The sequence below is a fragment of the Marmota monax genome, unplaced genomic scaffold, assembly GCF_021218885.2.
Source record: "Marmota monax isolate L192 unplaced genomic scaffold, Marmota_monax_Labrador192_F-V1.1 WCK01_AAM20220418_F8-fsc00011, whole genome shotgun sequence".
In the NCBI taxonomy this organism is placed as follows: domain Eukaryota; kingdom Metazoa; phylum Chordata; class Mammalia; order Rodentia; family Sciuridae; genus Marmota; species Marmota monax.
The window spans coordinates 6,871,259-6,896,841 of NW_026693082.1; the positions used below are offsets into that span (position 1 = coordinate 6,871,259).

At 38.1% G+C, this 25,583-nt stretch overlaps 1 protein-coding gene across 5 annotated transcripts in view; it reads left to right on the plus strand.

Moving 5' to 3' along the window:
* The window catches only part of Fry (FRY microtubule binding protein), a 407,101-nt gene that overhangs the window by 75,372 nt on the left and 306,146 nt on the right, over nucleotides 1-25,583 (plus strand). For 2 of the 5 annotated variants that reach the window (XM_058582514.1, XM_046454025.2), the window contains exon 2: nucleotides 24,710-24,882. The exons of 1 other annotated variant lie outside the window; for it this stretch is intronic. Coding sequence is in view for 2 of the 4 variants with exons in the window: in XM_046454019.2 (XP_046309975.1) it covers nucleotides 24,678-24,882 (205 nt within the window). In the remaining 2 variants the exon portion in view is untranslated. Of the gene's footprint in view, nucleotides 1-24,408; nucleotides 24,883-25,583 lie in introns of those variants that run through there. 2 more of the 5 variants (XM_046454019.2, XM_046454020.2) reach the window with 2 other exon arrangements.

Consider the following 25,583-nt stretch of genomic DNA (forward strand, 5'->3'; position numbering starts at 1 on the left):
CTCTCGCCACTGTTCGAGCCAGCTGAGTGTGTGCAGGTGTCATGCCCAGCCCTGCAGCTGCTGCCTCAGGAAGGGCTAGGTGCTCAAGTCCTCCCTGTGCCTCCCGCTCTGGGAATGTGTCATCTCCCTCTGGGGACTGAAGTTCTCAAGATAGAATCATGACCTGATTCTAATAGTCCTAATGCTTAATGCACATTAAGAACTCAATAAATAGTTTTAATTAAAATGTCTTTCTGTTGGTTTAAGAGCAGTATAAGTGAATTGCAAGAAATGCAAACCAACAAAAAATGTTTTGAAAAAGACCATATTCCCACAGCAGTTTATCATCAACACCTTGGTGCCTGTGCTTTGAGACATTTCTCTGTACATCTCTGTATCAGTCTTTCTACTTACCTAGCTATTTTTTACGTTAGATTATACTACAGTTTTTCATTTACTACTCCACACATTTCTTTGTTAATAAGTATTCATCTCCATGTGATGATTCCTATCAACAAACTTGCTCCATAAAAATACCCCTGTGGAACGCTTCCTCAAATGCAGATTCCTGGGCCCCAGCCTCCACCTGCAGGTTCAGAACCTTTAGAGATTTGGCTCTGGAATCTGAATTTTAACCAGCATCTGAATGTGCATGTCCCAGTCATGGATCTACAGATCATTTTAGGGATCCAGATTAACTTGATGCTCTCCATATAAACTGTATAGGCTACAACTAATTTAACCCATTTTGAAGGTTAAGTTTTTCATTATGATTTAGGTGTTAAACATCATTAATAACAAGCATTGTAAGAGGTAATAAGCATCATATCAACATTTTCTTCACTGTGTTACTGTAAAGAAAATATCAACCTAATATTCATATACAGCCTAGGTGTGCTCAGTAAATGATAGAGGGGGCTTTTGGGTTCCAAAGTGATGTGATCCCAAAAATCGCAACACAAAATCATCATAAAATCATGACATAGACTGCTGTGTCCCCCCCCCCCCCCCATACCTCCTTTCGACGGTGAGCCACAGGAGCATCAGTTTGCGTGTGCAGGTGTCCACGTGACTCTGGTCTGCAGATTTAGTGCCTCAGGTCCTCCCTCTGCTTCACGAGGACACAGTGAGCTGTTTTCCTCTCTGAATCCCTCTCACTTCTGCTGACGGATTCTCAACACCACTGATTTAAGTTATAATCAAACAACCCTGCCCAGCTTGGATTATTTCATTCTAATATTTGCATAACTGGTACAGTTCTCCAAGATTTGGGCTGCACCCAGGAAAAAGTCTTCCCAGAAGTTTTTCATGTGTCTTTTTTCTTTCGATTATTTTTGTAGTTCCCCCAGTTTCGTGATGTAGATACCATTGGCATTAAACGTGAATGGTTTAGAATTAAGAGATTAATTACATGAAGTTTCAATCAGAATTACTTATTGAACCCCACCCACCTGGGTGGGCACCTGCTGGTAGTGAGTTTCACAGTACCACAAAGGACTGATGGTAAGGCTTCATTTGACCCATCGTTTGTAGCGTTTGGATAATTAGGTTAAAAATATTTTATAAAGATCTCACGTGGGCCACATAATAGGCTCTGTAGGAACACCTAGGTTGAACACCGAGGCTGTATATGAATATTAGCTTGATATTTTCTAATCTACTATTATCTAATCTATAATATTACTGGAGTCCGTTTCAGCACAACAGAGTGAATTTCAGTGGTGAGCAAGAGAGACATCGTCCCTTCCTCATGGAGTATACAGTCTAAGGAGATCAAAGACACAAACCCAAACAATTCCTGTAAACAGAGCATGTACAAAGGAAGAGCAATTAGAATGGAGGCCATGTCTCTCCTGTAGATCCTGTAGATCTCCTGGAGATCTCATTCACAATAACAAGAGCTAAAAGGTACCTGGCAATAAGTCTAAAAGATAATGAAGTCCTTATATGGAAAATGATAAAATATTACTGAAGAATATAAATTAAGTTACAAATAAAAAGAGAGATGCCAAGCTTCACCCAGTTGATTTTAAAACTCAATAAAATTCCATACTCCAAGGAGGCTTGATGTGGGCATGTGAGAGTGTGGAATTTTACAAGCTGGTCCTGAAATTCTTATGGAAAATACCAAACACAGCAAATTCCTAGGACATCGAAGACATAGAAATATTCTGTATCGGATTTCAAAAGTTATTTTAAAGGTATACTATTTTAGTTGGAGTAGTATTAGTGCAGGTATAGAAAATGCCCCCCTCCCCTCAAAAAAAAAAAGAACACATCACATTCTTGTGTATATAGAAACTTGTGTGATCCTCAATATTGGCATTGTAGATAAAATAGAGTAAATGATTGATATGTAATAATGGTACAGGCATATTTGGTTTTCTGTGCAAAAAAGTGTGTGTGTAACGTGGGAGAGAGAGAGCTTTAGAGCTGGTGACCAAGTCAATGCCTAGTTCTTTTAACTTTGCTAAAGCCTAGAAGGACAACAACCAGAGTAATATGGAATTCAGTTCTTTAATCAAACTATACTGGATTTTAGAGGAAGTAGAATTGGATGAAGTCTCAGGTTAGTCACGAATAACCCAGGGAGCATCCCAGCCCATGGGCAGGGGAAAAAAATCACAGAAGGCAGGTGGTGGGCTAAATCTATGCCACCTCAGTTCTAAAGCTTGTCAGTGTGAGGCATGTGAAAGAAGCTTGGAACCCAAAACAAGCTGAGCCTCGTGGGGAAGGCAGTCACTCTTAAAAGGGTCTGGCATAAACCTCTGGCCAGCTGAGCCCGTCTGTTCCTGCTGCAGATCTTTCTCAGTCAAGACTAACTCCTCAAAATCAGAATTGTGATATCCTCACCTGGGCTTACTTTGAGAATTTGTGGGTAATGCCATTTGCTAATTTGACTCAGTGACGGAGTGCTCCACGTGTCCAGAGTCTGTTCTAGATGTTTAAGACACATCCATGAACAAGAATCCCAGCCCTTCTGGAGCTTCCATTGTAGTGGCAAGAGGGACTTATATAAATAATCAAAATATGTAACTAGATTTTTAAATTCCAGGCCCCACACTAGTTCTAATAAAAGAAAAAAATGAAGATGCATTTTAACAAGTTCCTCCAGTGCTTTGTATGTACCTAAAACTTTGAGAACCACCATGAATCTAGGAATCGTTTGATACTGCAAGATTGCTGTTGACTTGGCTGTCTACCAAATCCACACCTGGCCTGTGCTGGCTGCTGGTTAGAGGTGGTGATAGGAAGTTAACTTGTAAGCGGATATTACAGGCAATATTTGCCAAGTCATTCTGAATTTAGGGCTGTTTTCTTTGCTCCGGATGTGCCTATTTCTTACACTAAGCAACTAGTAGCTATAATTAAGGCAACTTCGATGGTAGCCAGTGGTTCTGTTATTTTTATGCAACTGGCTATTTGGGAGCAATTTATTTTAGTTCTGCCATATACGGTTACACCAAAAAATATTGAATTTTTTCCCAAATAAAGACATATAGCACTGTTTTCTTTATCATTATCAAAAAGAAGCAGGCAGATAGAACAAAAAATGAGCAAAGTGGTCTGAAAGTCTTTCTGACCTCCATACTTCAACGCTCATCATTGCCACTTCTAGAATGTTCTTTTCATGTTTTGCTGCCAATACAAACTCTGTCCATTCTTTGATATCCAGTTTCTACTAAGTCTTGTCCATTAATGTTTCATGCCCATCCCAAAATGAAGGAATCATCTTTTATTTTCATTTTATATTGTACTATGTCTGTATGATTCCTTTTGAAGTGAATCATATACTACTTACTGTTCCACACTTAAATCTGAACTGTCATTGCACCTTGTAGAGTGTCTTTAAGTCTTGGATTGTTGTTTACATGCTCACACTTTTGTATCATATCTTCCAGTGTAGATTTTTGATTCCTGAGGACAGGAAATATGTCTTACATATCTGAGTGCTTTTTTTTTTCCCCTCTAAAAACACACTGCCTTGTACAAGACAGTCATTTGATAAATACTTGTTGATTTTAGTATGTGTTCTCTGGGTGAAGACTGTTCTTATGAAAGTTCAAGAATCTAGTCTGTAAATTATAAAATTGGGAGCTGACATCACACAGTCATTTTCATTTGCTACTGGAGTAGAATTTTAAGTAATATTTTAAGGGTTGGAGCTCAATCTTGTTTAGCTTAGAATGACATTTCTCAGGTTTGCTGAGTAGAAAGAGGTCTGAGTAAATGCTGGTTTGTTCTCAGTGTGTGAGATGACAGGAACTATTTGAAGAGCAAGCAAGATAAGTGGCCTCCACCATTAGAAAACAAGCAGAAAGGGAATCTGGAATTCAAATTGAATGCTAGTCATTTTTAGTAGGGTGTCCCTTGTATATTGTCATCATAAGAAGTGGGATGAGCTGAAGTTGTCTGAAGAACTGAATTTCTGGAAGATGGAAAAGGAAAAACTTAAAAGTCTAAACACTAAAAGCTTATTTTGGAAAACACATGGATTATTTTGATTCCATAACTTCTTTAGGGTTTTTACATTTACTATAAAGTTTTAAATTCTAAGAATCTATCTCCTGCTTATGTACCTTAGAATAAACAGTAGTTTTTTACAAATTTGGATTGTAGATGGGAGCAGACATACTCAGATTTTCAGAAATCTGGTTGACCCTACTTCCCAAATTTTGCATACCTCAAAATAGAAAATGGATCTGGAGAAAATGACAAGTGTTCAAGAAGGACCCTGTCACATCCCAAACAAACTCTGTGGCCATACATTTCCTCCTCAGAACGAATCTATTCCTCCTTTCATTTCTCTATTTGGCTCTCCAAACTGTGATGTACACATATAAACACTCAGCACAAGGTGAAAATGTGACTCTTGGTACCTTTTTGCAGAATGTTTTCTATGACTTTCACATGAGTAGAGAAGTTAATAATCATGATGCCTCACATACTATGATAGTGTTGCAAATATTGAACTAAATTTAGAAAAGATAATATGACAGAAGATTTAAAAAAAACTTACTGACAAGTTAAACGGTCGGCTTAGAGGAGACAGAGGACTCATTAGAGGGAAGAATGGATTTAAAACAACCTTCATAGTTAATTTCTTTCTATGTTAAATTATTTTAAATATTTTCATTGTACTCCCATCTCCCTGGAATTTAAAGACTCAATCTAACTCTTAACAAAGTGGGCAGATGCTAAGTGGGAATTTTGAAACACAGTTATATAAGTGGAAGAACATTTTTCCTCTGAACATGAAGTAGTAAAATCAGATGAAGAAAACAAGACTAGGAGACAGTATTCTGCCATTTCAAACAGCGAGGGGCAACTTCTCTTCTCTATTGCTCAGAAGACCAAGGACCAAAGATGGTATTTTATTTCAACCAGCTAAAAATGTTTTTGATGCAGGCTGTGGCATTATGACAGGATAGTTCAGGTCAATGTCTGCATTTCCAACACAGACACCAATTACTTCTTAAGACCAGGCAAGTAGGCTGTCTCACAATGGGTGAGATCAACAGTCCTGACCCTCCTGCTGCATACTGGTTAGTAGTGGGATGGTTTTTTGGTTGCTTTTTAGTTCAAATGGCAGGGCACCCCAATGTTCAGTGATCCTACGTAATATTTTACTACTTTTGGCTCCTTGAAATACTGGAAATCTGAAAGTCTCTTCTCCCTTGAGTTCCAAGATATTATTGACTTCGGTCTTTTCCAAACATAGCTGCTCCTCTCCCTCATTTTAATTTAAATGTGGCTGGGTTTCCTCCAGCTCTGACTATTCTTCTAAATGCCCCTTTTCAGGCAATCTTTTGTGTTGCTGTTGTTGTCAACTGTTATCTAAATTCTAGACCCTGATGGCTTCGAAACATTCTTCAACTCTCTCCTAAACTCCAAACCTTGCATGAGCGGTTAGTTAATATTTCTACATCCTGTCTCTTGGGCACTGCAAAGTCGATTTTTTTTTTTTAGAATCATCTTGTCAAGTGTTCAGAAACATTCTGTTTGAAATCCACCTGATTTATATATTGATTTGGAGAGAATAGATCTTTTCTTTATTTTTAAAGTCAACTTTTCTGTCTCTCAGTATCATTTTGTAGCATCTTCTAGATTCCATAGATTTGTTTGTTCAGATTGTTTTTAATGTTTCATTTTTTCCTTCACATTTTCTGTTTGTTTACTGCTAATTAGGAAAGTAATTGATGTTTGTATATTTGTACAACTACCTTCCTATTTCTGATAGCTTCTTTAGTTTTTCATGATTTTCATATTTTCTAGGTGGATAATATTATTGCCTGCAAATAATGATGTTTTGTCCTTTGTTTCAATCCAGAATGTACCAGCATTTAGCTTGAGTATTTAGACTAATTTGCCTCAGTTTCTTCACCTGTAAAATGGTATAGAAATACTTCATATCACTGCTGAGAAGAGTAAATGCAATAAAGTATATAAAATTCTTGCATCAATATGCAGTTAATCAAGATCTCAATATATGTAAGCTGGTTTTAGAAATTTAATAGTCTAGTCTTAGATGTTATAATATAGATCCTGTTTGTATTTTTATTATGAATTGGACCTTTGTAGAAAATTTATATCCCAACCAGTTTTTACAAAAATATAGAAAAACAATTTTTCTAGACTGTTATAATGAATCTTCTTAGTCAATGGCTTTTTCTACAAGTATAAAGTCTTCGTTTTTTTTGAGAGAGAGAGAGAGAGGAGAGAGAGAGAGAGAGGGAGAGAGAGAGAGAGAATTTCTTAATATTTATTTTTTAGTTTTCAGTGGACACAACATCTTTATTTTTTATTTTATGTGGTACTGAGGATCAAGCGCGTTACCGCTTGAGCCACATCCTCAGCCCATGTGTAAAGTCTTCTAATTTGCAAATTATATCACTAGTTACGTATATTTTTATTTTATCACATTAATCAGAATTCCTAGATGAAATTGTTAAATAATGTCAATCATCTTTATTGTCTTTTGAAAAAGTCAACCCCGAGATTCGTTCATTCATCATGTGGTTTTCTAATTCTTAATCTTGTGATGTTATACGTCTTTTAAATTTCTCCTTACCCATTATCTTTAGATTTATGTTATTTCTCTGTCATCTTAAATCCTATATTTAATCCACTAATTTTGATTTGTTGTAATTTAATAACAGTCTTAATTCAAAAGTTTTGCATACACATGTCTTGGGACCGGAGGGAATTATCAAAATCATATTATTCAAACCTTTTTATTTTTTCAAATTCAGAAAGTAAACGGGTTGAAAGATTTGTTTCACAGCTTGCTAGTTATAAAACCAAAATAAGGATCAAATAATTTCCCCAATCCTCTGTTTCCACTCTAGCAGCCCACCCGGCTTCTTCCCGAATAGCCACGAGAATGGTCAAGGAGGTAAGAGTGGAATGTGAACCATCTGAAAGACTGAAAACCCTTTCACATGGCCAGGGCCTAAAGTAGCCAGCTAAGTGCTTTGAGAGCAAACACTTTTAAAAAAAAATTCCTCTGGGACTGAGGTTAGTTTGTACTGACACAGGAGAATAAATAATCCTTCTGTTGATTCAGGAGGGTTCAGAGCACCTGTCTTAAAGGAGCAGCAGCACATTTTTTCAACTGCCCAGTTTTAAGCTAGAACCCTGTGGACATCATTGTCCCATCAGGACCCGACTGCACTTTTCCTCCTGGAGAAGGACTGCCACTTCCTTGAATTTTTCCCAGCAGGGCCTGTAAGCTTACCCATGGAAGCAGGAGAGAACCAATGTAGCCAGCCGGCTGGTGACTGTACTCTCTCTGGCATGGCCTTTCTTGCCCTGGCTTGGTTAGTGAAGAGCTGGAGGCTGGCGGGCAGAAAGCCAAGGAGTAGTGTAGACAGGGATTCAAAAATGAGCTTCCTTTTAATTTGGTAAGGATTGTGATAGTGAAATAAGGTGTTTCATTTAACGGTAAATGTTGATACTTTAAATAATAAATGTATAAAACCACAGATGTGTATAGACACGCATACACATAAAAATGTGTACATACACATGTATTTTGCATGCACCTATGCACTTGCAAAGAGCCTGAAACCCAACAGAATCTCATAGTGAAGCATCTTCGTGTACATGAGGAATGTTTTGCGTTGGAAATAATTCTTTAATAATAATAAGTCATTCTTTAAGTGTCTTTTTTTTTTTTTTTTTTGGTCTGGGCTGTTCACATTTCATATAGAGTAATACTCAAAATGTTTTTATTTATTTTTTACTTTAATTTGGATTTTGTTAGTTTGTTTCTTGGAGTTTTGTTGTTTGCATTGCATGAAGATACTCGTGTCACCTGAAGTTACCTGTAAACTTGTGAGTGTAGCTCATGAAGATTCAGAGTCAACCGATGTTTATTAAGGCCACCTCTGTGCCAAGCCTGGATCCAGGGACTTTCACAACAATAATTTTTTTTACTCCCCCACAACCACTTCCCATGTGCGTAGTTGATGTTATCGCTCTTACTTTAATGCTGAGGTCACAGAAGCTCAGATAAATGTAGGAACTTACCCTAGATCACGTAGCTACTGGAGCCAGGATCTGGACTCAAACCCATTTTAATTTCAAGGTCAGTATTCTTTCATCCTCCTGTCTAGATGAGGCCATTTCATACTGGATTGCAGATTCCTTTAGGGCTGGGATAATGCTTTGTTTGCCTTCATGCAGTGTGTTGTCAGCTGTTTCCCTGGAGATTTTATGTTTTGTGGCTTATTATCTTTTATTAATTTTTATTTTCATCAAGTATTACATAAGCATGTTTTGAAACTTCAAACAACATTGTGAATCCTATAAAAATTAACCATCCCCCAACTTATCCTACACAATGAGTTTATTGTTCCATGCCATTTGATTTATAATTTGAGAGGAGAGGAAATAAGAAATTGCTTTTACTTAACGAACACTATATCCCAAGTCATGTGTGTGTGCTTTCTCTGGGTTATCTTATTGACTCCTCTGAACAAATCTGACGCCTCTGACTAAGCTATCCTGGGCTGTTTCCACCCCATGGGGCTGAGTCCCAGTGCCAAGAAGAATGAGAAGCACATTTATTGCAAAGTATTAAGAACGTTGTTAACAACATGTTTTATATACCATGTGGAAATTCGGCTGCTTTTTGAAGTTCTTCCTGCCAGTTTATCATAAACTGATTGCTAATTAGACAGCAATGAAGCAGAAGCAAATCTGCACGTAGCAGTTGTTTTTATGGAATCCTGCTCTCTTCCTCCTGAAAATCTGTGCATCCTCTTACAGCTTTATTTGAATGTTTTGGAGTGTTTCAACTTTATTTTCAGAAGCTATGCAAGTAGCCTATAATTTTAAGTAAACGTTCTTAATTTGGCCTTCAAAATGTTGCATTTTCTGCTGTCTGCAGAATAACACATAGATAACCCCTTGAACTTGAGAGCAGACTGCACGGTCTGCTGCATTTGTGAAATTCAGTGCAAAACACTGGGTCATTTGTTGAAACAAGTTATGTTTATCAATTTTTTTTGCTTATATTCACTTCTCCACTTACATTGTCCACTAAATACATATGATGGAAATTTGGTCTCTCTTCCTTCCCTCACCCTTTTCTTGTTCAAAGTATCCCCCCTAGCTGTTCTTCTCTTTTTAAAAATTGGTTCTTTTTAGTTATATATGACAGTAGAGTCAACTTTGACATATTTATAAAAACATGGAGTCCTAGCTGTTCTTTACAATAACCAGGCAGTTAATCATGTAGCATTATTCTCTGCCTAGGAACTCTGCCTAATTATTTTCTTCCCATCTCTTTCCTGGACTGATACATAAAAGAGCCCAATAACTGTTTGCTGCGTTGGGTGGACTGGAGTTGGTAGGACTGTCCGCCCGAGTGGGGAGATTGTCTGCACCTCTCCCAGATGTGTGCTGCCCGCAATTGCTCACAGAAGGGAAGAGCCAGGGTTTTCACAATCCCTCCAGCCTGCCCCCTCGTCCTGCTGCTATCACTAAGCACAAGTCTGTTGTCATCATCTAGAATCTAGAAATGTCAATTAAATAGAACAGCAAAAGAAAAAAAAAATTGATTTTTTTTGCACACATTTTGAAATATAACTATAGTTGTTGAGAGTCACATTTGAGCCATTTGTGGATCAAGAAAATCAACTCTATAAGCTTAAAGCCAAGTGTTCTGGCCTTACCCTTCCCTATCAGCCTTTGATCTACAGCTTTAGTTGATCATGAACTCTTTAACTACTTTTTCTTTTCTAACTGCAAAGAGTTAGTATTTATGTTTGTTTAAGTATATGCAAATCTAACAGCTGAAGCCTCAAATTGTTTTTAGAACTTATTGGGAGTGAGAAGACACAATTCTCCTTGTGTCTGCCTTGTTCCCTGCATGTACACCTTCAAATCCAGCTCCTCAGTCCAGCAAATATTTCCTGGCTGCTGATTGTGTGCCAGGCACAGTGCTAGGTGCTGGGGATACAAAGACGAGTAATAGACAAATTGCATTCCAGCAAGAGAGCCTGAGGACCTAAGCAGATAAGTATAAATAGTGTGAGGTGAGAGCATAGAGGGCTGGAGGGAGCCAGAAATCGTTGTGGGATTTTTGTTTTGTTTTGTTTTGGATTTTTGTTGTTGTTTGTTTGTTTGTTTTGGTACCAGGGATTGAACCCAGGGGCCCTCAACTACCACATCTCCAGCCCCCCCCTTTTTTTGTATTTTATTAAAGACAGGGTCTCACTGAGTTGCTTAGGGCCTCACTAAATTGCTGAGGCTGCCTTTGAATTTGCAATCCTCCTACTTCAGCCTTCTGAGTCACTGGGATTATAGGCATGTGCCAGTGCACCTGGCTCAGAAATGATTTCTTAAAGGAGTCTGTGAATTGGGGGGAAGGTGGGCAATATGGGGAGAAAGGCAAGAGAATTAAGAAGAGCAGAGAGTTAAAAAAAGGACTCCAGGAGGAGGTAGCAACACAAATAAAGGTACCAACTGAGAAATGACCAGGGTGGGCAAGGGAGTGTGGAAGGCATGCATACACACAGCTGAGTTGTGCAGGCAGTTGTACGAGATGAATGTAAAGAGGCAAAGAAATGCCACACCAAGAGGTGGAAATGGAGCTACATTTCACCTTCACCTGCCCTCTGCAGGGAGCCATTCAAATAATTTGAACTGGAGAATAAACTGACCATTTGCCTTTTAGATGGAGCCATTTGGCACCAACATTTAGGATATATTTGAGAAGGGAAAACCTGGGTAGGAGAGATGCTGATAGATCTAGATAGAGGTGAATGGAGCTCTGCATTAAGACAAGGCTGACAGGAACAGAGGGGCTCATGGGTTCACAGAGGTGTAACTGGTGGCAGCTGATAAGCAGTAGATGTAGATAGTGCCAGGGACAGCAGGGAAGGATTTCACCAAGTTAGAAATTTCGGTAGCCAAGAAAGTGCAGCACAGGTAGCAATGTAGAGACCATGATGATTTCAGTTCTGGACATGTTGAGAGTTTAAAAAATTCTGAGTAAAAGTCCATTGAGGAGCTGGATAGAAGAGCCCAAATCTGAAGCAATAAGATTTGAGAATTATATGTCTCTAAACTTTGAGAATGAGAACACAAACATTGATTAAACTTGATCTATTATTAACAAAATCTATTTAAAAGTCCAAGGCTACTGATTGTGTGTGTGTATGTGTGTGTGTGTGTGTGTGTATGTGCATGTGTACTCCACCCTCCCCTGCTAAGGACAAATAATATTAATAAGAAGTATTCTGGGAAGCATTGCATCAGAAGAGGAGATTGAAGGAATGTAGACAAAAACAACATAAACCAAAACCACATACCTGCTTCAAAAAAAGAAGGTTGCATGAAGAAAATTACAGCTTTGAGTCCATGTCTAGGAAGAGTGTTTGACAGCTACAGGATATGAGAAGAAGTAAGGAACTAATTTGTTTGGTCTGAGGCAAGAAGAGAGAATGTTCACAGGAAGTCAGAATCCCTTGTATCTTCGAATATTGAATAAAGTCACTTTTAATACACCCCCACCCCATCCCCCACCCAATAGTACGAGCTTAGTGTGTTTGCCCAGCTGTGGGTTTTACCCTAAGTATAAAATAACTCTGTGCTGTGTCTTTTTGGATTGGGACCTAACTAAAGCCATTTGGATGTTTTGAAGCAGAAATTAAATTGTGGACATTTTCTAGGGAAAAGACAATTCCTATATATATCTGTATATCATGGGATGTGTGTGTTTGTGTGCCCGCACACGCACATACATGTGTGTTACCTTCCAAACAATACAAGGATATCTATATGTATATATTACCTTTCAAAAACACAAACAACATTTGTCTTAAGTGAATTAAAGAATTTCACTTCTCGTATCTTCCCCAGAAATGGCCAAAGAATAAACATTTCTAACAGTTGGCAAATACTGTATTTTAGTTTCAAATCTGAATTACGTTGAGAATTTCATGCTAGTTTTCCAAAATTCTTACATTTTCCAAAATTTATGAATGCCTCATTACCAGAAACTTCTGAAGAATTTCTTTCTCAATTTAGAAAAGAGAATTTGGAAAAGCCACAGTTTAATACCGTCCTTCCAGAAAAACAGTAAGTAGAAAGTAAAGATCTGACAAAAATAAAGACAAACAAAGGCTTAAGCCAAGGTATTATTTTGAGAATGTTAGAAGAATTATTGTGGAAAAATGAAAAACCACACTAAGCTTTTGTTAAATTACTAGTCCAAAGCAAAACCACAATCATCAATGGAAAAAAACTGACCTCCCTAATGGGATAGCATTTCATAAATGTGGTGTGATAGCTGATCCATTGTGGAGAAACTTGTTCAACAACAAGAAAAATACAGGTTTGTGTATAAAAGGGTAATTACTGATTCAGTGACAACGCTGTTGACTTTCAGTCTACTTTGAGGACAATGAGTTGAAAAATACAAATTGTATTTTGACTCCTTTTGACTGCTTGTGGTAGTTGGTGAGTGATAGCAAAGTGAAATTTCATTTTTTCATCTGTCTGTATCAATTATAATTATGAGGAAAATTCATTTGACTTGTTTTGGACTCCTGAGCCTCACATAAGTTATTGGAGGGTTTTGTTTTCCTTGCCTAACGCCTGCAGCTCAGGTAAGAGTGGTTGATTATGAATTGGTTACACAGCATTAAGGCCCATCTTACTTGTAGGGGAGAGAAACCACAAGAGTCATGTGCAGGGATTTAAGACACATTCTAAAGCTTGTTTTGGCTTTTCTTGCCCTGGTCTGCCTCAGCACCAAAGTGGCTATTGAAAAAATGGCTTTCTATTAAAAATGAAAGGACTGAAGGTTAATAATAGTCATTCCATAGGAAAAAGGGGAAAGTGTTCTGTATTCAACTAAGTTTGGGAAATGGTTAAACAAAGTTAAATAGGTTAGTTCTTTGCTGCTGGATTCAAGAGCCTCAAATGTGCTTCTTTGCATGGTGAATCTCCAAGACAGAATGATTGTTTTCAGAATTTTCTAGACATTTTTCGTTGAGACACATCTCTGAGACCAAAATCCCCTGAAAATGATGAGTTAAGGCACTGATTCCAGATGTACTGTGAAAAAGCCTTTCTATGTAGTCCCAGGAAAGGGGTTGAACCAGAGACCATAACTGCTGCTCCATTTCAGTTTCTTTGGTCCACACAGTGCCTTTAGAAACCTAAAGCTGGCCTGGTGTGGTGGCACACATCTGTAATCCCAGCAATTCAGGAAGTCGAGTCAGGAGGATTACAAGTTTGAGGTCAACCTCAGCAATTTAGTGAGACTTTAAGCAACTTAGTGAGATTCTGTCTCAAAATAAAAAGTAAAATAAAATAAAATAAGTAAAATAAAATAAAATAAGGGCTGGGGATGTATCTCAGTGGTAAAGCACCCCTGGGTTCAATCCCCAGTGCTTAAGAACAAAAACAAAACCTAAAGCCAATATTTACAAGTCAGAATATTTCATCATAGAAATTGGGATTATAAGGATGAGGCAAATCAAGCCTGAAGTCCTTCAGAGCCACAGCCCACTGGGTATTGGTAAGCCACTGCCCTTTCAGGGAGAGACCTTTGCCCCAGTTTTCATAGTGTCCATACTTCCTGCTTTCTTACGCCATGACAGTCCACTCCTTATCTCATCTGGTGGCTCCCGATTGCCTCCATTGGCTTCTCTCGGCTGTGAGGTGCCATCCACAGGGAAGAATTCCTTCTGTTGGCTGAGACTCGGCTTCCAGGCTGGACCTGGGTGACTGGTGGAGGGCAGGACAAAGACAGTCTAGAACCAAATGTGCCAAAATGTTGGCGGTGGTTGTCTTGATTGGTGGGAGTACAAGATTTTTTTCCTGTTTTATTTTACATAACTTATTTTGTGTGTGTATACTTTCTGAATATTCTGCAAAGTATAGTTGAAAGAGAAATTTTTTTAAAACAGGTAAAAAATTCCAAAATATAGATTTTTGAGGTTTAGCTACTGTGACAATGAATGTCTTTCTTTAAATTCTAATTACTAGTAGTATTAATAAAATGAGTAAGAGAAGTACAGATTTGATACAAGAAACCAAAAGTAGATTTGCTTCAAAAGTTAGCTAAAGATCTTCTCTCCCAACTATTCATCAAAAATTAATAATACAAATTTATAGTTATATTTTATGAGAGTAGAAAGATGTCGGTTTAGCTTATGTCACTTGACTTATGTCGTTTGATTTATATCATTTGACTTTTCACATTTAAGCCTCGATTAGTTTCTAGAATGTGATATAGAGAGTAAGAGTAAATCACCTTTTCATCTAGAAAATGAAAATATCTATATAAATAGATGTATAAACAAATAGATGTATAGCCTGGGAGATTTGAAGTTGAAGATTAGGGCCCACCTCCTGGCGGAGATAGTTCCCAGTTCTGATCATGTTTCTCAAAGCTAGCTGGGACTCAGTAGTGAGCAAACAAACGTGTCACACTCTGGAATCCTGAGTAACACTTAGACGTGTTTGGAATCTGAGTTGGGACCAATTCCTGGACAGAGTTAAAAAAAAAAAATGGTGGCTCTTCTTCAACACTTAAGGGCGAAAGGAATTCTTTCTGGAAGAACACCTTTTGAAATTCCTCCTTTGCTTCCATGGCTTTCCCTAGTCATAAAAGATGAGAGTGGGAACAAGGGAGATGCTTTGTGCATAAGGAAATGGAGCCAGAGAAGGGGAAGAATGAAACTCAGGGAAAGGGCCCGCAAGGAGGTGAGACACCAAGAATAGAAGGAGAAACTTACGTTTTCTAGATTTTGGTATTAAAGGAAGAAAAGACATGTTTGTGATTAGTTATCATATGATGCAGTTTGTTGGTCCCTCTTTATAAATCTCTGTACAGTGGTTATAAGGTGGGTTTTTTTTTCACGCACTTTACCTGAAATTGCACAGAATAGCGCTAACTTGTTGTATAAAATTGCCCAGGACATCTCAGACATTTGTCATTAAGCATGTGATCCCACCTAACAACCAGGAGCTGTTGTGGACATTCTTGCTGCACTTGCACCTGGAAGGTTCAGTTAGGAGCATCCCAGGAAAAGCAGCAGAAAATGTGAGAGGACTAGCTCATTCCGTCCAACCTTGGGTGTCCAGGAAGCCCGTCCTTACGCCAGCTCAGAGAACTGAAGTTTATCCTGAAGTATTTGGGGCTTCCCAGCTTAGCTGGGTAGCTTGTGAGGAAGCTCTTCTTGCCAAGAAATGCCTTCTCTCTCTCATTGCAGCTCTCACTCATCTATTCATTCTTTCTACAATGTTAATTTAGAGCCTTCCATAGACAATTCACTATTCTGTTGAATGCATTGCCTGGGAATGTCAAAGGAGACATTCTTCTAGACATGCTTGGGGTTTATATAAATTTAAGCCTAAAGACATAATTCAGAATAATTACATTCTCTCTCTCTCTCTCTCTCTCTCTCTCTCTCTCGCTCTCTCGCTCTCTCGCTCTCTCTCTTGAGATGGGGTCTCACTAAGTGCTGAGATTGGCCTCCAACTTGCAATCTCCTGCCTCAGCCTCCCCAATAGCTAGGATAACAGGAATGTGTAACTGTGTCTGGTTAAATCCTTAAGTGAAAAAAAATTGCAAGACTCTGGGAGGCATATGTATATTTTCCCCTTATTCTTGATATATATGATGGGATAATAAGAAGAATTTTCACGTTTATTTATTAGTTTTATTAGCTCGAATCTGGAACTTTTCTGAGTCTTTTTTCAAATGCACTGTGATTGCCTTTAGGAAAAAGTTTAACAATTGGCACATAATAAACTGCACATATTTAAAGTGTACATTTTGTTTAGTTTTGACTTAAGTATATCCATCACTCCCCACCCCCAGTATTTCATCCAGTTCCTTGGTAATCCTTCCCTCTTTCCTCTCCACCCCTATTGCCAGACGTCCACTAATCTCATTGTTGGCACTGTAGATTAGTTTACATTTTCTAGAATTTTATATAAATGGAATCACTCAGTATGAAAGCTCCTTGGTCTGGACTCTCTCGCTCAGCATGATTATTTTGAGATTTGCAGGAACATATCTTTTAATCCTAAATAGTATTCTGTTGTATAGATACACTGTGGTTTATCCATTCTCTTGCTGATGGACATGTTCTTTCTAGTATTTGGCTATTAAAAGCAAAATTGGTGTTAATGCAGGTTATGTGTTCTTGTATAAATACATGTCTTCATTTCTCTTAAATAACTACCTAAGGAGAAATGGCTGGATCATATGGTAGGTGTATGCTTAGATTTTTTAGAAACTGTGAAACTTTTTTTTTTCTTTTCCCCAAATGGTTTTAGCAGTTCACATTCCCACCAACCATGTTATATGAATTCCAGGTCCTCTACAGTCTTCCTGACACTTGGTATGAGCACTCTGGGTTTTAGCCATTCTAATTGGTGTGTAGTGGTATCAAGTGTAGTTTAGTTTGCATTTGGTGAACCCAGGAACACTCTACTACTGAGCTACATTGTCAGCCTTCTTTATTTTATTTTAAAATAGGGTTTTGTTAAGTTGCCCAGCCTCACCTTAAACTGCCTCGGTCTCCTCAGTATCTCAGATTACATGTATACCATCATGGGCAGCTTTATTTAGGTCTTCTTTGATTCATCTTAATGATGTTATTTTAGTTTTCAGTATACAGGTCTGCACATATTTGTCACATTTGTCTCTAAATAGTTAATATTGTATGGTGTTTTTCAGTTTTTAATTTCTCATTTTTTTCTGTGCTAATCTAGAAATGCAATTGATTTTTGTGGATTTATCTTGTATTCTACAATCTTGCTGAAGTCACTTTATCAGTTTTTGTAACTTTGGGGGAATTCCAACAGATTCTACATAGATAATTATTTAATCTGCAAATACAGTTTTATATTCTTCTTTCCAACTTAGATGTCTTTTAATTTCTTTTTCTTGCCAGATAAATAAAACCTCCAGTGCAATGTTGACTAGAACTGTTAAGAGGAGACATCTTGCCTTGTTCCTGGTCTTAGAGGGGAAGCATTCAGTCTTTCACTTTACTTGTGCAATCATCTACAGTTTTTTTGTAAATGTACTTTATTAGGTTGAGGAAGTTTCCTTCTGTTCTTACTTTATTGAATGTCTTTATCAGAAATACCACCCTCTAGTCAGATAAGCTTTATGAAAGTGGTATTATAATTACAAAGGTAATATTTAACTTGCCAGAATAATACCCATCCAGCATGTGTGTGGTATGTAATTTCTCAATTTGCTGTTATTTATTATTCATGTATATACCTATGATATTTTTCATCTGAGGACACCAACCATTACTCAGTAAATTCAGACAAAGTACTGATGAAAGAAGCAAAAATTACTTCCTTTTTCCAGATCAGAAACTCAAGACACCTGAATACGAAATAGCTGAGTCTTAATAAATAATAGTCTATTTACTTATTTATTTTTCCAGAATAAAAATTCATAAATTAATTTAGACTTTTTTATTCAAGGAAGTTTTTTAAAAAGTAAAAACTATAAAATACATTTCTGAATACTACACTCTTTGCTGTCATCCCCTCCAAAACAAAACCTAAACCTGTGGGAGAAAGCACAGGCTGGATCTTAGAGCCAAAAGAAAGAAAATGAAATCTCATGGGAGCAACATGAAAGACCTTTGATGCGAATCACTCTCTTGCCCAGGTCCTGGATGGCAAGGTCTCCCTCATAGTGAGCAGGTGTTGATGTTTGGCAGTTTTGATTGATCAACCCATAACACAGGAGAGAAATAAGGTTGCAATAAAAGCTAAAGCAATTATGTTGCATTAAAAGGTGTCTGGTGTGTGTATCAGTCTTTTGATTCTCTGGACTGGTCAGCGCCTCAGAAATGTCTTGTCCAATTCTTTTTTTTTTTTTTTCATTTTACTTCTTTAATTCATTTATTGACTTCATCTTCTTTTTTCTTTTTTTATTATTTCTTACATACATGACAATAGTGGAGTGCATTACATTCATAATTATCCATTCACAGCACAATTTTTTGTAACTCTGTATATAAAGTATGTTCATGCCAAATTATGCCATTATATATGAGCTCTCTGTTTTGTTTTGTTTTTTTTTGCATTACAATTCTTAATACAACTTTATACCACAATTTATCATATTTCTGTTTGTATATAAGGTATGTTGACACCAAATTCACAGCATTTTTAAATGGGAAGTGTGCTAACCAGGGGTAGTTTGCTGACGTGTGAAGGATCAAGATGCCATGTCAGAGATCAGTGCTTAAAGAACTGAGCCTGGAAGTGGCCAGACCTGTTGGGAGTCTCAAGCAACAGGTCAGGAAAGAGATAATGAATGCTGTCACCAGGCAGTGACAGCAGGGGTGGAGGACACAAACCAAAAGATGTTTAAGGGGTAAATATGGCATGATTCAGACAGACTAATTCCAAGGTATGTGGCTTCAGTCACTGGCTAAATATCAGGTACCATTTTAGGGAAGTAAGGAATTCAGAAACTCAGGAACTACACATTTGGAGGCACCGGTTTTGTACATGATGAACTTCTGCCAGGAAGTGGTCATATCCCACTTGAACATGGAGATCCAGAAAGCTGTGGAGATTCCTGGGCTGAGGGTGGGGCACACGGGTGAAAGATGAAATCACGGGTGAGAATGACTGATGGGTAGAGCCACCTTTCTCCTGGTGGCTCAGTCCTGGTAGTCACTTTCCAACCTGACTGTGGGAATCAACATTTCTCAGGCTGCTCTCTGTAGTATTCAGACACAAAACAAAGTCTTCAGTTCTTTTAGGATGCACATTTCAGTTCAATCCCTTAAATAGTAGGAAATATCAACTATCAGCCTGTCCTTTGCTTTAGGGGTAGTATACATAGAGATTTGCTTATGTTGTATCCTTTCACCAAAGGACCCACACAAATCAAAAAAAAAAAAATATGCCCTTAAGCCTTACCAAAGTTTGAGAAAAGGCCAGGCAGTGACTGGCATTTTGCTGAGACTTGCAAAATTGAACCTGGAGGAAGGAGGAATGCAAGTGCAAATGAAGTTGGATGGCAACCAGTGAGAACTGGTTCTGAAGCTTTGTAAAAGAGGTACACTCTGCATGACATTAAAAACTTGTGTAAGAGTGCTTCAGCAAACCCCATACCACAGTTTCTAGGATAAATAAAGAGGGTTTAGGAGAAGGGTGATTGACTGAAGCCAGAATGTTTTTTTTTAAAAAGACTTTTTAAATTTTGTTATAAATGACCAACTTGTTTTAAGAGGTCAGAACCATTTTTTTTTTAAAAATTAACTTTTTAAGTAGGTATCTTCCAGATAGGTAATTTATGCTGATGTTAAAAAATAGATAATACCACTACCTGTTGTTGTTCATACAGCCCCTGTTCTCTGGAAGTGCTCCATCTTGTCTTTCCAATGTGTGTGCTTTCTTTGCCAAGCCCCCCCCCCCCCGCCCCCGAAGACGGAGGATTGCTGTATAGTGGATCCTCAGTATCTGTATGTGTTTGGCTTGAGGACCCCCACAGATCCCAAAATCCACAAATGCTGGGTCCCTTATATAATTTGGCACAGAACCTGCATAGATCCTGTGCACATCCTGTCAGATGCTTTAAAACATCTATAGATGACTTGTAATACCTGATGCATGTAAGTGCTGTGTAAATAATTATCATACTGCATTGTGTCAGGAATAATGGCAAGGAAAAGTCTGTACATGTTCAGTGCAGATGCCACTGGAAAAAAATTTCCATCCACAGCTGGCTGGGTCTGTGGATGTGGAGCCTGTGGACACGGAGGGCAACTTCTTGCCATCCGTGGACATTAGTGCTTGTCACAGCCTAGTACCTGTGCACAAGACCCCCTCATCTGCCTTGTGAACTCAGTCCTTCTCTGAGAACCTTTTTGTTCCCATCTCCTGTCTATCAGGAAAAAGTAACAAGTAGATTTGCAGTGTCACCTTTGCACAGACTGGTCACCCTGTGCTGTAGTAACTTGTTTATTATAGGTCTGCTTCCTTCCTAGATGAAGAGATTCCCGAGTCCAGACATTGAACTTAGCATGGTGTCAGACGCATAGTAGATGCTCATTATAGGCTTGCCAAAAACAGGATAGGAGGAAAAGATACTTCTAAAGAGCCCCTGAAGAACCTGAGCAGAAGGGACCCAAAACAGAGGAAGAAACACACACAATGATAGTATTATGGAGAGCCAAAGGAGCAGAGAATTTTAAGAGGGAAGCCCTAGTCATTAGTGTTCACTGCTATTGAAAGCCAATGAGATAAGTACTGAACATCTTAATGATGTTTTTAGGAACTGAGGAAAGCTGTCCTTGGCCATAAACACACCACAGATATTACTAGAGGCATTGTTACCATACTAAGAAAAGTTATGCAGCCAATAAGAGGTGGCTGGCAACCTTTCAGAGACAGAAATCCATTGAACTGACCAACTTGATGATATTCATCATTCTGACATTTTATACTATTATTTTCTTCTGATGGCAAACCCACTGGATAATAGGCTGTCTCTGTTTAAATAGTTAAATAAATAAATAAATAGTTTAACTGAATAAATAGTTAAAAAAATAAGAAATATTTGCCGATGTGCATCACATATGGGTCAGATCAAAATTCAGAAGCTAATTTGGTGAATCCCAACAGATCTGAAACTTCCATGGGTGGATCATTTCTGTAAAGGTGACAATGAGAAAGAAGTCTACAATTGTGAAGTTGTATCATTTTCAATACAGTTGCAGCTGTCTCTCTCTCAATAAAAAAGCAAAATAATTGAGAAATTCTCTGTACTAGCTACCCACACACAGGAATCCATAGCTACAAACTCAAGAAATGTCTTTGATGGGCTGAACATTCTAAGAGAAACAAGATAATGTCTCACTATGGGAAGAATAAAATGCCACGGGAGGACAACATTGTTCAATATAAAATACACAACTTCTCAAAGGATAGAAATAAGAGCATTTCAAAAGAGATCAATTTATTGAACTTATAGGAGAATGGACACCTTTAAAACACAATGCTTATTAAAATAGAAAATGTCTAATTATACACTTATAGTTACTTAATTATGCTGTTAATGTTAAGGTACCTCTAAGCTCAGATTTCTGACTGTCTGGAAAAAGTGAAATTCCTTTTGGCTGTTACTATAAAGAGGGAAGGCAGACTTAACATTGCAACCGATGAATACTCTTGTTAAGACCAAAGAAAGCTGAATTTTCTCTGGTTGATTGCTATTCATGTTGCAGCCAATTTAAATATTTTTAAAGGATGGTTTGCTTTACTTTTTTTCATAGACTTAATGCCACTTTTGAATGAATAAAAATTATTCTTTGTTTATATAACCCTAACTTTTTAATAATAGTGAATTCAAACTTTCCTTACTTTTCTCTTTAGGAAATATTTTAAATGAACTAGATTCCTATCTGATTTATATTCCTTTTGAGGGGGAATTGCATTGGACAGGAGAGGGACTGAGTGCACCTCATGAATCCCTCTGACCCTCTCTTACATCATTTAATTTTTAGAGGATCAGGGCACTAAAATTACCTCCAAAATAGTGTAGGTAATCTAAATCTCAGGAAAATATAATGCTGTTATATAAAAGTGTATTCTAATATGAAAAGCCTTAACATGGAGCGTTTACTATTAAAGCAATTACTTTCTGGTACACACCTACAAAGTTCTGAGTTCTCCTTTTGCTTTTTTCCACTTTCATTCCAGGTACCTCAAAGCCCTCTGACAGCTCCCTTACACAGGGAAGTCCTAGTTACAGTTGCTGCGGTTAAGAATCGTTTTAGGAAACCAGAGAAGGATTTTTAATTCCCTGTAGATGTCATGCACATCTAACAAGTAGTATATTGGTGCAGTTTAAAGCATAAACTTGAACAAGAGTTTTATAGTCAAATAAAATCTTGTGTTTAATTTCTCTCCATCCATTCCTGCCAATTCCTAGATGTTTGATTCTGTGTCTCAGTGCACCCATCTATAAAACAGGGTTTAGGAGGAATCAGTGAGATAATGCATGCCAAAGGCTTAGCATAGGACCTGGCTGCCATTAAGCATGTGGTGAATGACAGCTGTTATTACGAAGCATTCCAGATGCACAGGTACTTCACTCTGTGCTTCCAGCAGCCTCTTAAAGACAGAAGCTAAATTATATGTGCACAAAATACAGATGTAACTGATGCACACTCTATGTGTGATAATACTTTTCCTAAGAGACTTCTATTTCATCTCATATATGCTCTTATTTAGCCTTATGATAATACTGTAGATTGGGAAAGAAAGTCACTGAACAATGTGCCTGACTGTTGCCACATTTCTCCTTTTTGGCATCTAGCCTTTTATGCCCTAAGACTCTACCTTGTTATGTGTTTGAAAAATTAAACACAGTTCTTGGGGTTTAGGTATGGGAATGTATTTTTTTTCCCTATAAAGTCATTACCTCAAACTTTCTTAAGTGCTCTACTCTTTATTTTTTTTACTAGAAGAAAAATATATTTTCAATAAGGTAAAGGAGTTTCAAGCAGTCTCCTGGGCTTTGAAAAAATGGTGGTATGCAAGTCACTTGTTTGGTTTTAGAAGTTCATGATACATTTCAGTTGGACAAAGTAGTTCTAAGTCCTGGGAGGGACCAATACAGGTGATTCTCAGAATTGGTTAAAAAAATAATAACCTAATGATCTAATATGAAAATGATTGCTAAATTATCATAGCAATTCTAATCAGGACCTATTCGTAAAAACATGCTTTTCTCTTCAGAAAATGTCCTACTTTGAAGACCTGTTGCTGAAAGGACATAAGGAAGATAGAGAATAAAACTTCTGTTAGCACAGCAATGTGTCTTTGACTAGGTAAAGAGATCCAGCTCTCACATTTTAATTTAATACAAGCTGCTTTGCATCCAGGAAACACAAATAAACAGTGATTTCTAAAACAACACACAAATCCTTTACAATAAAATATATGTGTCTGCTGATCCCCAGCACTGGGAAAAGACAGATCTCATCTTCTTTATCTTCTGACTCACACTCAGCCAGACAGCAGGAGAGGGGTGTGTGTGTGTGTGTGTATGTGTGTGTGTGTATGTGTGCTCGCGCCCGCCCCCTGGAGAGAGACTGCTTGGACACAGACCTGGGGCATGGCTGGGGAAGATAAATGATAGAATTATGATTTCTGCAGTCAGTTAAGAAAACGAAGAACAAACTAAATTCATGTAGGACATTGCCACATACCATAGAGCAAGGGAGAAGGAAATAAAGGACACAAAAAAGGAAAAGAAAGAAAATATGTGCCCAGGTCAAGCAGGAAGCTGGTTCTTCTGAGACCACCAAACCAACTGACCATTTTAGCTGGAAGCTACGCAGCTTCCCCACAGGATAACAGCATTTATTATTTTTTTAATCTCTTGCATGGGGGACCTCATCCTGTCAGCAGTGAACGCCTGTTTTCTAGACCTCCAGCCCCTCTGCCAGGCAGGGTGAACTTCTGGAGAAGCCATCTGCCAGGTGGAGCACAGGATGGGAGGGTGGGCCAGCGCAATCCTGGGTTCCCAGCACTGCTGCCTGACACACACCCACAACCGGTTCCTTCCTGGTCATCACCCGCCATCTCTCATCTCCCTCTTCCAGCCAGCTCCTTGGCTGCTGGCCAGATAAGAATAAAAAAGGACATTTGTATGTATGTGGTTTGAAACACAAAGATAGAAGAGAATGTAAAAAAATGCTTCCTCAAATGGTTCAAAATCTCCAATAAGAGTTTAAGAAGTAACAAAAACCAGTCTCACAATTTGCACTGGCATTCATTCTTAAATAGTGAGTTGTGGTTGCTTTTATTTATTTTTTTTAATTTATTGCACCATTAAGACAGGTATTTCATACTAGAAGCATGACACCACTTTTATTGCCATCCACAAAAGCACGGATGTGTGTGTTACCTCTGTTCAGATTCCCCAGTCTTCTGTACCTAATGATTTTGGGGGGATCTTTCTCCCCTGTGCTATTAACTGTTGAGAGGAGTGGCTACTTAGTAATTCTACACCTGTTCCAGTCCACGCCCATCAACTTGCTAAGCTTCCCAAACAAGTGCCAGGGAAAGCATGAGAACCTCCGAGTCTGGGCAGAGGAGGCTGTGGCAGAGGCTGCCTCTGGGTTTGGCTTTTGGGAATTTTGTTCCGAGTCTCCAATGAATCTACTACGATGGCAGTTGATGACAGCAATTTATATTCCAGAACGAAGAACAAACTAAATTCATCTCAAAATGATCATAAATCATCCAGACGGAGCAGCCTGCCACCTGAACTACTCATAGGAAATGACATTAGAGGAAAACTTCAAAGAAACATTAAGAACTTGGAACCCTTTCACCTGAGGCGCCCCAAAAAGAGACCGTCCATATTTCCAGGTAGGAATCATTTAAATTTATGCCTTCCGATTAAAATGAAACCACACACCAAGGACTACATATCATCTGTCATCATTAGATGAGAGTTTAAAATTAACTTGGGATGTATTGAAGAGCTTTCGGTTGCCAAATAAATGCGTTGGATTGGAAAAGTTAGAGCAGTTCTTCAATCTGGAAGTGCCTATCTTATTCTTCCTTTTATTTTCTTAATTGATTGTGACATCTAAGGATCTGTATATAGGCAAGTATGTTATGACTCGTCAGCATCAGCATGACAGGGAACTACTTTGCGTGCGGTGCTGGAGAATTCTGTGTTGCATTTCATGTTCTGGTATTTTCTTTATTTTGCAAGATTATTGGATTGTGGCGTGAAGTTGGCATCAGAAATCTGTGAGCACCAGAAATTAATGCCATTAAATACTCCAATGCATGCTTCAAATTCCTGTCTAGCATCAGAGCCTAAAACCGTTTGTAGTAAAAGGCTCAATTAAACAATGTGGATGGTGAAATGTATTAGGGAACAGGAGACACACGGATTTCAGTCTTGATGAAGAGACTCTGATGTCTGCCTTAGATGTTCTTGGATGGATTATTATTGGTGTGTAGAGAGCACAAGATAACCAGTGACCCTGATCCCTGGCCAAGCCATTTCAGCTGTCACTGCAGAGAATGAATTATTTAGTCAACTTGATTTCACGACC